The 13,132-nt window shown below is 39.0% G+C and overlaps 1 protein-coding gene across 1 annotated transcript in view; it reads left to right on the top strand.

The window, feature by feature from the left end:
- The window catches only part of hydin (HYDIN axonemal central pair apparatus protein), a 116,442-nt gene that overhangs the window by 60,412 nt on the left and 42,898 nt on the right, over positions 1-13,132 (top strand). The window contains exons 47-60 of the mRNA XM_062035862.1: positions 567-634; positions 805-969; positions 1,162-1,359; positions 1,444-1,644; positions 1,867-2,072; positions 2,226-2,408; positions 8,483-8,602; positions 8,680-8,839; positions 8,924-9,096; positions 9,232-9,430; positions 9,517-9,610; positions 9,750-9,843; positions 9,966-10,134; positions 12,047-12,129. Of these exons, the coding sequence (XP_061891846.1) occupies positions 567-634; positions 805-969; positions 1,162-1,359; positions 1,444-1,644; positions 1,867-2,072; positions 2,226-2,408; positions 8,483-8,602; positions 8,680-8,839; positions 8,924-9,096; positions 9,232-9,430; positions 9,517-9,610; positions 9,750-9,843; positions 9,966-10,134; positions 12,047-12,129 (2,113 nt within the window). The remainder of the gene's footprint in view (positions 1-566; positions 635-804; positions 970-1,161; positions 1,360-1,443; positions 1,645-1,866; positions 2,073-2,225; positions 2,409-8,482; positions 8,603-8,679; positions 8,840-8,923; positions 9,097-9,231; positions 9,431-9,516; positions 9,611-9,749; positions 9,844-9,965; positions 10,135-12,046; positions 12,130-13,132) is intronic.

The raw sequence follows: 13,132 nt of genomic DNA, 5'->3' as shown, positions 1-13,132 counted from the left end.
CATCGCAGGGCCAACACAGATAGACCGACAAACAATTTTACTAAACACTCACACATCAGGGCCAATTTATTGTAGGCATGCAAATCTCTAATCAGAAATATTGCAAGCTCAGATATCTGTTGGTCATTATGGTCTATGCTTCTGATGCTACTGTCAAGTTATCAGGTTATTTGTCTTGGGTTTTCTATTAAGCCACCGCTCAATTTTTCATCAACGTGACAGCTCACAAACCTGCTCCTGGTGCCAAAATGCATAGTTATTTTTTCTTAGTTTTATTTTTCTGTTGCTTGTCTGGACATAATCACATGTGTAAACTCTTCAAACTGAAATTAATAAAATAAATGATGGTAAAATAATGAAATACAAAACAAAAAACTATACATTACTCAAAAAAATGTGGGACTTCATGGAATTTAATGTAGCTAAATTTGACTTGTGAGGTTCCCATGATTTGAGAAAGGCTGGCTTAGAGTTTGGAAGTCACAAAATGTTTTTAACCAAAACCGCTAGTGTTTTCACCATATACAGGAAAAAATATATATTTAAATGATCGTATTGTATTGCAGCAAATCAAAGTACTGACCCTAAGAAAGACGATGCCAACCAACTCGAAATACCTGGAGAGAGAGAAGAGGTGGGTTTTAAAATTACACAAATAACTATTGAACCAACACTAATAAAATACAACCTTTTCACGGTTGGTCACTGAGAAGTAAAATTTTACTTCTAAATGTTTAATGTTATTGTTGATTAACATTTCTTTTTTTTCTCTTATTCTGTCATCCGTGTCTTGTTTTTCTTTAGCCAAAGGAAGATAAGCTACACAGTCTGTTTAATGTGTATGAACGTAGCCAGATCCAGGTGGAGCACATTCTCCAACATTGGGATCGTGCCCAAAAGTTATTGCGGGTTCCAATTCCAGGTACAGAGCCCATACCAGCTGCAGATGATGCCCCAACAGAGAAACAGGTACCTTACTGGTCTTAAAATAAATTGGGATGTATTTTAACTGCCATAAACCCCATTCTTTGCAACTGCTGCATAGTCCAAGCAAACACTAAAAATGTACACATGCCGTACGTAAATCTATACTGTATATTCAGAGATAAACTGACACTTTGTGGGGTATTTGCATGTGCACATGCTCAAAATTGTTTACAGGCTCATTCAGGAAAGAAGAGCAAAAAATCCACTAGCAAGATTCCGTCTCCATACAGTCACATGGAACCAGCAAACAAAACAGACAAGACAATAGAAAAACCAATCGTCATCCCTCACATCATTCTTAAACTCACTGGCAAAGATTATCCAGATTTGCATGACCTGCTCAAAAACAAATCTCTTCCCCCACTTGATGAGGTGAGACCAAAAACTAGTATTTTTTTTTGTTTGGTTTTTTAATCACCATGTTTATCCATTGGTTCCCTTTTTTCACTTCTGTAGATACTGGATGAGTTAGGGTTGGGATCAAGCACACTAACCATCCCTCCTCCTATTACATTGTCACTGGTCCGTCTTCCCAAAAACAGGGAACACGCTAACAGACCGCTAAACTGCAATTGCTTCACCTTTTTAAGTCGTCCTTCCACAGATGAACAAGATGAAAGGAAAGAGGAAGATGATGATGATGTACAAACATCAAAGGTAAATTGACATGTCATATGCCCGAAATATGTTTTTTTATGTGTTGAAATTGAAATCCAAAGGATTGTATTTTAGGATTACCATTTTAAAATCTTCAATTTCAAATAATTTTTATGTAATTCAAAATATATAACACATTTTAAAATAAGTAAAAATTATTAAACAAAAAAAATAACATCTAGATATCATTTGTGTAGTGATACATGTCCCTGTGTCCTAAAGGTGCATCGTGGTCGCAACAAAGCTAGTGCCAAACTGTCCGCACTTAAGGATAAGGATAAGAAGGGCAGAGAGAGTCAGAAGAGCGTGAAACGACCAGCACCCCTTCCCAAAGTCAAGGGCTTGGAGCAATCCTTAAATTCTTCTACACTTGACATCCCTGACCAAGACCCTCTAAGTGCAAGCATCGAGCAGAAACGCAGCCAGAGGCAAGAAAAACAATGTTTTAGGAAATTGTTTGTCGTGCGAAAGCTCAACAGTTTTATTGATGTAGCATTGACTCCAATTAAAACTGACCTTTTCGCTGCTATTAATTATATGTGATTGATTCTATGTGTGGTTGTCTTTGTCGTTGCATACAGCCTAACATCATTTCGCTGGGTTGTACCTGCGAATGGACAAGTGGTGTTAAAGATATGGTTTTACACCAGCTCCCCTGGGACATTTGAACAGATCTTTCACTTTGAACTTCTGGGGAATCAGAAAGTCTACCAACTGCTCTGTAGAGGAATTTGCACATATCCCTCATTCTGCCAAGACTACAAGTAAGTCAGCATTGTTGAACTTTATGTTAAGGAATAAAATTGATACATTAAGTTATTTGTTGTAACAAAAGGTTGGTTGTGCACCTCCCAAATGGATGAATAATACAAAAAACAATGCACTAATATTGGGAGAGGATTTTCAGAAAACGTAAAAGTGCCAATAAATGTTTGTCACAGCGATCTGGCATGAGGGGCCATTAGGGAGATTATTCAGAAATACCTCTCACATACTGAAAGGCTCTCACCTAAACAAACAACTAAAACAATATTATCTCATGCACACTACTGAAATCCTCTCACGCACCTTACTGAAATTCTCACAGACACTACTGAAATACTCTCACACACCACTGGAATCCTCTCATACACACGACTAAATCTTCTCATACACACTATTGAACTCCTCTCACGCACAACACTGAAACTCTCTCATACACACTGCTGAAATCCTTTCATACACACTACTGGCATGCTCTCCTACACACTACTGTAATCTTTTCATACACACTCCTGAAATCCTTTCATCTATACTACTAAAATCCTCACACACACTACTGAAATGCTCTCAATGCACTCACAAGATTTTGCATAAACTAATGAGAGGCTTTAACACATGTTAGTAAAATGCACACAGTTAAAATGGTCCGATATAGAAAGTTTAACTATAACAGTTCAGTGGTGAATATTAAGTATACAGTTAAACAGGAAGGACTTCATGTCATGTAATGGAAACAGGAAAACATTACACAGGGAAGAGCGTGTTTTCCCCAAATTTATTCAACCAACAATATAGTAGATATTTTTAACATTCATTCATTCATTTTTTACCGCTTGTCCCTCTCGGTCTGAGAATAAAAAAAACCCCATTTCATTTAACATTTTCAAAATAAGTATACACAAATTACTTTCACCATAATTTTCAAAATGTGAACAATATATTGAAACAACAAAAACAAATAAAGAAATAAAAACAAAAGTTATTTTGTATGTTCAGTAGTGTGGCTGAGAGTTTCTCGAGTATGCAACACCTTTTGGTGGACAAGTTATATCTGAATTAATTGTGTTCCTTATGTGCTTATTATTAAATTAGTGACCCAATAAGTTTATTCCAGCTATCATTAAGCCAGGAGAAACATACACAGGCAATGTCCTGCACTTGAACATGCACGAGCTGAACAATGTTGTTGCGTACACGCAGCGCGCATTCCAACAGGTGATAGTGCGCAAGACAAGAAGACAGACTCTGTTTAAAAGTGTTCATCAGAAACCATATTACAATAGTACCAGAGAATATCATTAGCATCTAATAGCATGAAGCTGAACAAGTTGAAAAGCATTTAGAATTGATACAACATGCACATTTGTGTGTCGCGTTGTTCAAAAGGAAATTTCTCTCGTTCACTGCAGAGCAAATTTAACCACCGCAGCTGTTTTGCTGTCAAATGGACTTGAGTCAGTGAAACCTGAAAAATACTCTGTATAATAAAAACTATGGAAAATACTATGTATAATTATACTCTTGTGTAGAGATGTTGGTGTATGTTGCACAATGTTTATTGCATGGCATAACCTCCAAATAAATATGACGTACATCAAAGGGCCTGTCCCCACAGTTACATTAATGTTTTGTTTCGCTGCCAAATTGAAAAAATAAATGCATCCGCATGGTGTCGTATTAAGAACGAGTCACATCCAGGCGGAAACGATAACTGGGTGACAATTATGTAAAACAATGTCTCACCACAATTGACACTGTAAGCAGACGGAGACAGAGCACCAGATGTCCTCCATATGTCAGTAGTGACATCACTAAACTGCATGTCAGTTTATAAATAAGTTATCGAGGGTCTGGAACAAGTACAGATGTGTTGTGGATTCTGGGCGTCGGACAGGCCACAAGCGTTTGGACCTAAAAAGTTTCCAACTCTGTGAAGAAATTTGGGAATGGATCAGCAGCTAGACCAACCACTGCCACTGGCTATCGATCGATGTAGCAGCTACATGACTGATGAAGAGTCTTTATCCACTGTAACTCGCCTCGCCTTGAATGTGCTCACACCAGTGAAAGTTTGCTTCTTGAAGTGGGCAACTAAAGCAGAAATGTGCTTCTAGTAGGTTTAAACATACTTAAATCTTGACCAGCTATTGCTTGTTGAGATTAAGTTATAAAACAGTAATACTTGTTACGCTACATCAGAGCTCGCTAACATGACGAAACTTTTGAAATTCAGATGCATAATCTTAGTGTTGTGTGTTCATATTTCCAACATAGTGTTTGCAATGAGGTATCAAAACATTTTATATTGTTGTATTTGTTTACTGAGACACACGACAGCTGCTGAGAGGACAGAATGAAGAGTATGTCAGGAAGAGTTGCTGGCAATTGGGAAAATAGAGTAGAGGATTTGGATATATTTTTGTGTGCATATATATATATTAATTTATGTAGTCTTTTATTGTTTGATACTGTATATGCACTATTTCCAAAAGTGAATATTGGCCAATAAAAGAAAGCAAGTTATTGTTTACATCACACACACACACACCTTTCACCCACATCACCTCATTCTCAATCCACACTTCTAACAAAAGCTATATACAAAAGTTACAATGTTAAACAACACTAGTACATATAGTACAGTATATAACAGGAAAACAATGATTTTCACAGTGGTATACAATAGTAAAGGAGACGATAAAGCTTGACATCGTGTTAGTATTTAATATAATATGACAGCTGTATTAATATTAGTGTGTATGTGTATGTACTGCATGTCTAGTTGATAGATGATGATGTTTTGTAGCCACAGTGCTAATAGTAGTAACTACATCACAACCACAGCTTTGATGTTCATCATTGTTGTTAACAGCTGTTGCGTGTGAAGTGAATTATATCAGGTACAATTTTCTTATATGATTGGAAGTAGCATGTGTTTGTATTTGGTCACAGAATCTTTTGAAGGATTATTCTACTAAGGGCGAAAGTGTACATGTCCATCACAAGCACTCTAGAGAGTGGGGGCTTTACTCCCAGGACATTGGGGAATTTAAAGGACAGCAGCAGTTGGATTTTAGGAGAGATAATGAAGACATTAGCAACATCTGGTAGGAAGCCCCACAGATAGGGGTAGAGGATAGGGGTCGGAGGTCACCCGACTCAAACAGATCAGAGGAATAATGTCAAGGAAAGATTGATTGGCCAAACTGACCGGCACCAAGGCTAGAACCACAAAGAGTAAGGGTCTTTGTGTAAAAAGGTATTTAAGAACAGTTGTCCGTGAGGACATGAGAAAAGATTCGGCCCATTCCTTCTCCTGGAAACTGCAGTTCCTGTCTGAGGTTCACTGAAATAAATAAAGCTTTTTGTTCGACGATTCCTCTTGGCGTCATCTTAGGTCATTACGCAGCACACAGTCACTCCGTCCTGGGAGAGTGACACGATCGACCGATATACAACACGTGTCTTCTCTCATTTAATGATCACGTGACCGTGACAGAGCGGCGATGCCGTCATTCTCGGCTTCTACTGGCGACTTCCTTGTTCGCACAACAAGGCGGCGTTCTCAGACTTTCCCACTCTGGAGCCCGTTCTTAAAACCTCTCATTTTATTCCAGCCAGAATGGCGTTTACGTGGGATTAAAGGCTGAAACGATAAATTTCTTTACCGTTTCCACCTAGAGGTGTTTCGGCCCCATGCCTTTATCCTATTCCGTACAGGGACGCGAACCTTGGTCGTCTGCATGGGAAGCGAGCGCGCTGACCACCGAGCTAAAATCCCATGCTGGCTAACTTTGGCAGCAGTCATCGGGTAAGTGAGGTTTACTAACGCACACGGGTGTGTCTGGGATGGCAGCGCGGGCACCTACCCTGAGCGTGGACATAGAGGAGCCGGACCCCTCAACCAGCTCCAGGCTAAGGAGGACGGACCTCTCCCATGGCTTGTGACCGGAGGGGCCCAGATCACGCAACATGTTTTATTCTAGTCACCACCAATAAAAGAGTTGGACATATCTGGGCTAATAGGCTGCCCCAGTCAGGATGAGTCATGGTTACTAAAAACTTTACAAGATAGACTTCTGTCTGCAAATCATATTGTTCATGAAGATAGCCATACCTGATTTACTTCACAAAAAAGAAGTGTCTAATATTTCTCTTGTTGCCCTATTTGTATTTAATTTTGTTAAATGGACATATTTAGTGTTTGCCGCAGCAAAATCACCAAAACTGTGTTCATTTTGTTGACATTTTTTATTGTCAACAACCTATTTTTCCATGACTATAATAGGACGATAACAAATCACAACAAATGCTAATGGCAAAACTAATTGACAAAACGAGACAAAAATGTTGACAGAGACGAAATCTATTAGTCATTAAAACTGATAAAGTGCAGAGACTAAAACACTATCAGTGAAGCAAAATAAACACAAGACATGCAAAGTAGTGGCTTTTCTAACAGTGTGTCTATTTATTTCAGTTATGATTAAAAATATAACTGTCAAAAGTTTTTGAGCACATTCAAAAATATCACAGTAATCACGATAACCATGATGATTTTGGTCACAATAACCGTGATATGAAATGTTCATATTGTTGCAACCCGACTGTATTGTTACACGCCCTCAATACAATATGTCTTTTACACCTGGGAAAAAAGAGAAGACATATGGACTGCAGGCTCACCATCCGGACATACTGTATATGCAACAGTAAGTAGGTCAAAGCTAATAATTTGAAATTACAAATACTGTACTGTATTACTGTTACTACTAAAGACGGTAGCGCAGCAGCAAGACCGCTTGCTCTACCACTTCACCATGGGCGAGCTGGCCTGACAACTTACTAAGCTAAGATATCTGTGCAGTGCACTTAAATTGATGTCCCCAGCCCATTGTTCAGTTAGTTTCACAACTTGACGACCCAAAAGACCAGATGTGTCATTTTTCAGGCTATCACACAAAGAAAGACACTAGTTGCTGTATTTAAACAGGACAGTGGGTTCCCTATGGGTATTCTGGCTTCCTCCCACCTCCAAAGACATGCACCTGGGTACAGTGTGTGTGTGTATGTATGTATGTGCGTGCGTATGTACGTATGTGTGTATGTATGAATATACGTCTCTGTGTGTACGTTTGTATGTATGTATGTACGTTTGCATGTGCAGTATATTTGTCTCCCAGTATGTGTGGGAGTCAAAGCTCGGCCCCAGCCACAGAAAGCTCCACCCGAAACAGGAGATGCGGCGGCCCGAGAACAAGAGACCACTAGCACCATGCAGGCCGGCCGGCCAACGACAAAGCAACCAGGCCCCCACAAGCCCAACCCCCGCCACACATAAGGCCACTACCGCAGCAGTTTGTCCCCGCGCAGCACCATCACATGGGACACTGAGGCGCCACAACAGATCGTGGCAGGGGATGCGCGGGGACCCCACTGAGCAGGGCACCTGGAAAGGGATGGCCGGAACCACTGCATTTAGTCAGCACAGTTTTTGCAGTCTCAATGTGCCTTTTTATTACTTAATTAGATGTATTAATTTTTTTCTAACACCTTCCTTTCTATCACACAGAAAGTAAAAATAAATTAAATATGTAAATGTTATGGTGTGAATGAATAATCAGTAAAAGACACCTCGAAGGAATAAATACCAGCATTTCATTCTTCTTACTCCTTTTCAGATATGTTGAATAGTGCCAATGTAATCACATGGTTTCCCTTAATGTACTTGTTAAACATGTTTAAAACAATAAATCATACCCATACATTCTTTCCAAAGGGCACAAATTTACTAAAGAGATCAGCTAAAGTATTGACACCTATTCACAGAGCTATGGTATCTTTTATTGGTGGTTTCGCTGTCCATTTTTGCACATGTAAAAGGAAATGAAAATGTGTAAAAAAAATAAAAATGTGTTGTATCATACTGAAACTGTACATATTCAAAATAAACTTCAACCAACCAACCAAGCAAATTCTCATTTGAAATCCAATCAAAATAATTATTTAAATATGTAAAAATTTAAAAGAGCCTCTACGGTTATAGCCTTTTCTAATATGTTGTTTTTACCCCCAGGATTCTTTTTCCCTATTGTCAAGAGGTGCCAAAATTCACCACAGGGCTTCAGAAGACCTATGTTGTCAATCCTGGATTCTATGACTTTGGTCCATTACTTTGTAGCAAGACCAGAGACAGGTGACGAGGAAAATGCGAATGACATGGTGTTGTTGTTTTCTTTACATTTGTTATATAGCTGTTTCTGTGGAGTGCAGGTTCAAGGATAATCGGTATTCAGAGAACACTGAGAGACTGGTGATCAAAAATAACTCAGGACTTGAGACTGAAGTTCAGTTTAATTTCCAGAATGACACTCAGGCCACCACATATATGCTGGATCCTCCGATCATGACCCTGCAACCTGACCAGGAACAGGTGACTGTCTCTTACCAACATTGTTATATTCAAGAGACGATTGTATTAACACCATTCTCCTGTGATATCATCCCTCCTTGCAAGAATTTGACATTGTGGGCTTACCCAACGACTTCGGGTGAAGTCAAGGACAACATTGTTTGCTGTGTCAGGGACAATCCAGAGGTTTTCATCATTTCATTGTGCTGCTTGGGAGTGCGACCAGAGCTGGAACTAGAAAGCAAGCGTCTGAATTTCAACAGGGTTTTACTTCACAGGTGCCAGAATTTGAACACATAAGTATATGTCAGCCAAGTTGTACACATAATGAATCACCTTTATACATAAAATATATCTGATTTATCTTAGGTGTACTACAGGGTCTTTTTCATGCAATGTTTTTGTCACTCTAGACAGGAGAGTCGAAGTCTGAAGATCCATAACAGGACACCGCTGCCAATATCTTGGAGATTGCAGGGCATGGAGGAGCTCGGTGATGAGTTTAGTTTGTCTCAAGATCACAGTATCATCCCAGAACAATCGTCCCTTCTTATAACCATGCATTTCATGGCCAAAAAACCCAACACTTACAAAAAGCATTTACGCTTTGAGGTAAACTACAGTACATGATAAGTATGTGTCAGGACATTGACCAGTATCGATGTTCCTGATCCGTCTGTACTGTTTTTTTCCTTCAGGTTTTAGATGTAGAAAATATTTTAGGCATCTTATACACTGAAAAAATACAGGTTTCTGCAGAAGCCTTTGATATAGCCATGGACATCACACCAGGTATGACTATGAATAGCTTACACTTCAAAAGCACTTGCTTGCTCTCATATAGAAGTGACACAGGCCAATGACTGAGATTGTTTATGTTTGGTACATTAAAACTTACATACTATACTTATACAATATCAATATATGGCAGATCACTGTCTGGACTTTGGAACTATCAAAGTCTTTGAAGAGGTTGAGCGTACCATCAAACTGAAAAACCAAGGAAAATATGAATTTGCATACAAGTAAGTATCATTATTTCAAAATACGTATTTCTACCATTTTGATTCTCATACTGAAAGCGTATTTGCATTACTACTGTATGTGAAACAATTCCTGTGGGTGACTTTATCTTTGCTTTTCCAAGGATTTTTATTGTGGAGAAAAACCTTGGCAAAACAGATATGATCTCTGCTTTCAAGGTGTCCCCCTCAAGTGGTACCTTATTGCCTCGCAAAAAGTATACATCGATTCAGATCCTTTGCAGTCCCCAGCAGGAAATCTCAATCAGAGACAAAACTGCCCTGTCCTGTCAGGTATAGTTGCGCACAACACTGTACTGTACAATTTTAGATATTACCCGTGATGGAAAGTCCAAACCAACAAATTTAAAATAACACGCATGATCACATTTACAGTATATTGTGGTTTTCTTTGCCTTTAAAGATTGTAAACAGTAAGTTTAAAATACTTACCTCAAGCAGGTACGTAAAGATAGAAATGTGTACAAATAGGATGCTTAAGAACAGTGGAAGCAGGGTTAGGGACAATTAACTAGAAGCTGGAGAAAGGCAGCCATTGTCTGATGAGGAGGGTGTTGAGAGTTGCAGTTGTGATGGATAGGATATATAGAGTACAATATGTTTATATCCTAAAGAATTTCAAAGCAATGGGGGTGTAGCAGAAAAGGCCATGTGCCCCCTGATGTGGTACTTGTTCTTAAGTGTTTGCACAAGGTGTACATTGACAGATCTGGAAGGGATGTGATTGTGGAGAACACAGATGTAGGGGGGCATGTTATTGAGGGCTTTTTAAGGTGTATGGAGTATCTTGAAGTTAATTCTGTCTTTACTAGGGAAAAGCAAAGTTGTACTAAGTGTCTATAAGCAAGCATGCAGCATGAGTCTTGGGTGTTATGTAGTTTATCCAAGGAGACCTATGGTAATCTGTATTGGAAAAATGCTTTGGTGTACATTTTTGTCCACAGTCACGTTTATAACCCACCTTCTGCATGTGTCTGCAAGATGTTCTTATGTGGAGGCATTCTTAGATTGCAAATGAAACCAGACTCCACCTTATCCAAAAGTATCGCTTTATCTTTTGACAACATTGGTTAAGTGTATATCTTGAAGACAGGTGTCACTGCTATTTTTTTCAGACACATGCGAAAATAAACTTCATAATTGATATACAGATTCACCCGGTCACAACATTAGACACACCTGCCCACTCTCCGATGAATACAGACTCTCTTGCTGCATAAACAAAACTGCTTTCACCAGCATTTACATCACTAGATGTTGCACTTCAGTGTTACTGTGTGTATGCAAAGATTAGAGGAAAATAATACTTAATCCTATTTTTTTCTTGAAGTTTCCTGAAAGTTGTAGAGCCAGCTAATCCAATTTTGTTGAGGTCCACACATTTTGGACAAATAAACACATAAATATATGTTTTATATTATTAATTTCATAGACAGATTAAGCGGGACATAAAACAAGAAGGAATACACGGAAGTTCAAGCGACAACTGCCCCTGCTTTGTGGGCTCATCAGAGGGGGAAGAGGCTCTGACCCAATATGTGCAAAAATGCCCACATAAGTACATCCATCATTGTGTGACAGTTAAAACATTTTCTAAAACCCCCCAAACAGAGGCATCCAAAACTGCGTGCAAACTCACGCCCAATTGCATGAAACTTATGATCTGATGCTTTGGCATTGTTCAACACAAGTATCCAACATTGTAACACCATTTATAAGTCAAAATAGACAAAATTCGTCATAGGTCTTCTTTAAGGAATTCTGACGGTGAAAAATAAGTGGATAAGGTTTTCTGCAGAGGAGAATGATTTAAATTGTGACAAAGGTGGATGACATTTACTGGATGAGACTCGGCATGTTTTGAGGATTTGGCTGATATAGAGGAGAAATTGATTTGAAGGAGTGATGAAAGAGATTGTTCAAATTGTGTTTTAAAAGTTTGAGATGCATCAATTTCTCTACACTGGACAAACAGTTGAGTGTTGAATTAACTAAAATGATGGTCTGAAATGAGCTTTTTATACTTATAAATGTATTTTTCACTTATCTATGTCACAAAACAGACAGAAAAATCACATTGACACAATATGCTTTTTCAAGTTCCAAATGTTTGTTCATATTTATACTCAAATTATAAATAACTTGAAAACTGTATGTAAACTCATAATATGACTGTTTACTGCAGGTTATTGAACCCAGCATTGGGGAAGGAGGGCATGTTGTTGCCATTCTGCCCATCAATGTTTCAGTCCATGCTGTCTTCTCCAGGTTTGACTTGTGTTTTTATATACAGTGCATTCGGAAATGATTCACAACGCTTCACTTTTTCCACATTTAGTTGTGTTACAGCCTTATCGTAAAAATTTTATAAATTCATTTGTGTCCCCAGAATTCTACAGACAATAAATATCTTGTAAATGAATTTATAATTTAAACAATTAAAAAAAAATCATGTGTCCATAAGTATACACAGCTTTTGCTCAATACTTTGATTATGCATCTTTGGCAGCAAATACTGCCTCAAGTCTTATTGAACACAAGCTTGGAACACCTATCTTTGGGCAGTTTTGCCCATTCCTCTTTGCAGCACCTCTCAAGCACCATCAGGTTGGATGGGAAGCGTTCATAGGCACCGATCTACATTTCTGCCAGTGGGTGCTCGAACAGACATTAAATCTGACGCTACTTTTCTGAGCATGTACGTTTTTTGCTCGGTGGTGAGAAATAATTTGCCATCAATCCCACGTGGGTGCTCAGCATTGTCCGTGGGTGCTGGGGCCCCGAAGCATCCACAGGATCGGCGCCTATGGAAGCGTTGGTTTTCATCCAGGATGTCCCTGTACATTGCTTCATTCGTGTGAGTCTAGTAAAGGAGGTGGCCAAGAAATCGATGGTCACTCTGTCAGAGCCACAGCATTCCTCAGTGGAGAGAGGAGAACCTTCCAGAAGGACAACCATATCTTCAACAGACCACCAATCAGGTGATATAGAGGCCAGGGGGAATAGTAAAAGAAGGTAAAAAGTTTGCCAAAATGCACCTGAAAGACGCTCAGACCATGAGAAAAAAATATCTGGTCTGATGAGACAAAGATTAAACTCTTTGGGGTGAAACCCAGACATCTTGTTCAGAGGAAACCAGGCACCGCTCATCACCAGGTCAATACAATCCGTACAAGGAAGCGTGTTGGTGGCAGCATCATAATGTGGGGATGTTTTTCAGCAGCAGGATAGACGGAAATATGAATGCAGCAATGCACAGAGAAATTCTGGA

This window comes from Entelurus aequoreus, linkage group LG24 (genome assembly GCF_033978785.1).
Source record: "Entelurus aequoreus isolate RoL-2023_Sb linkage group LG24, RoL_Eaeq_v1.1, whole genome shotgun sequence".
Taxonomy (NCBI): domain Eukaryota; kingdom Metazoa; phylum Chordata; class Actinopteri; order Syngnathiformes; family Syngnathidae; genus Entelurus; species Entelurus aequoreus.
This window is presented reverse-complemented; position numbering and strand designations above follow the sequence as displayed.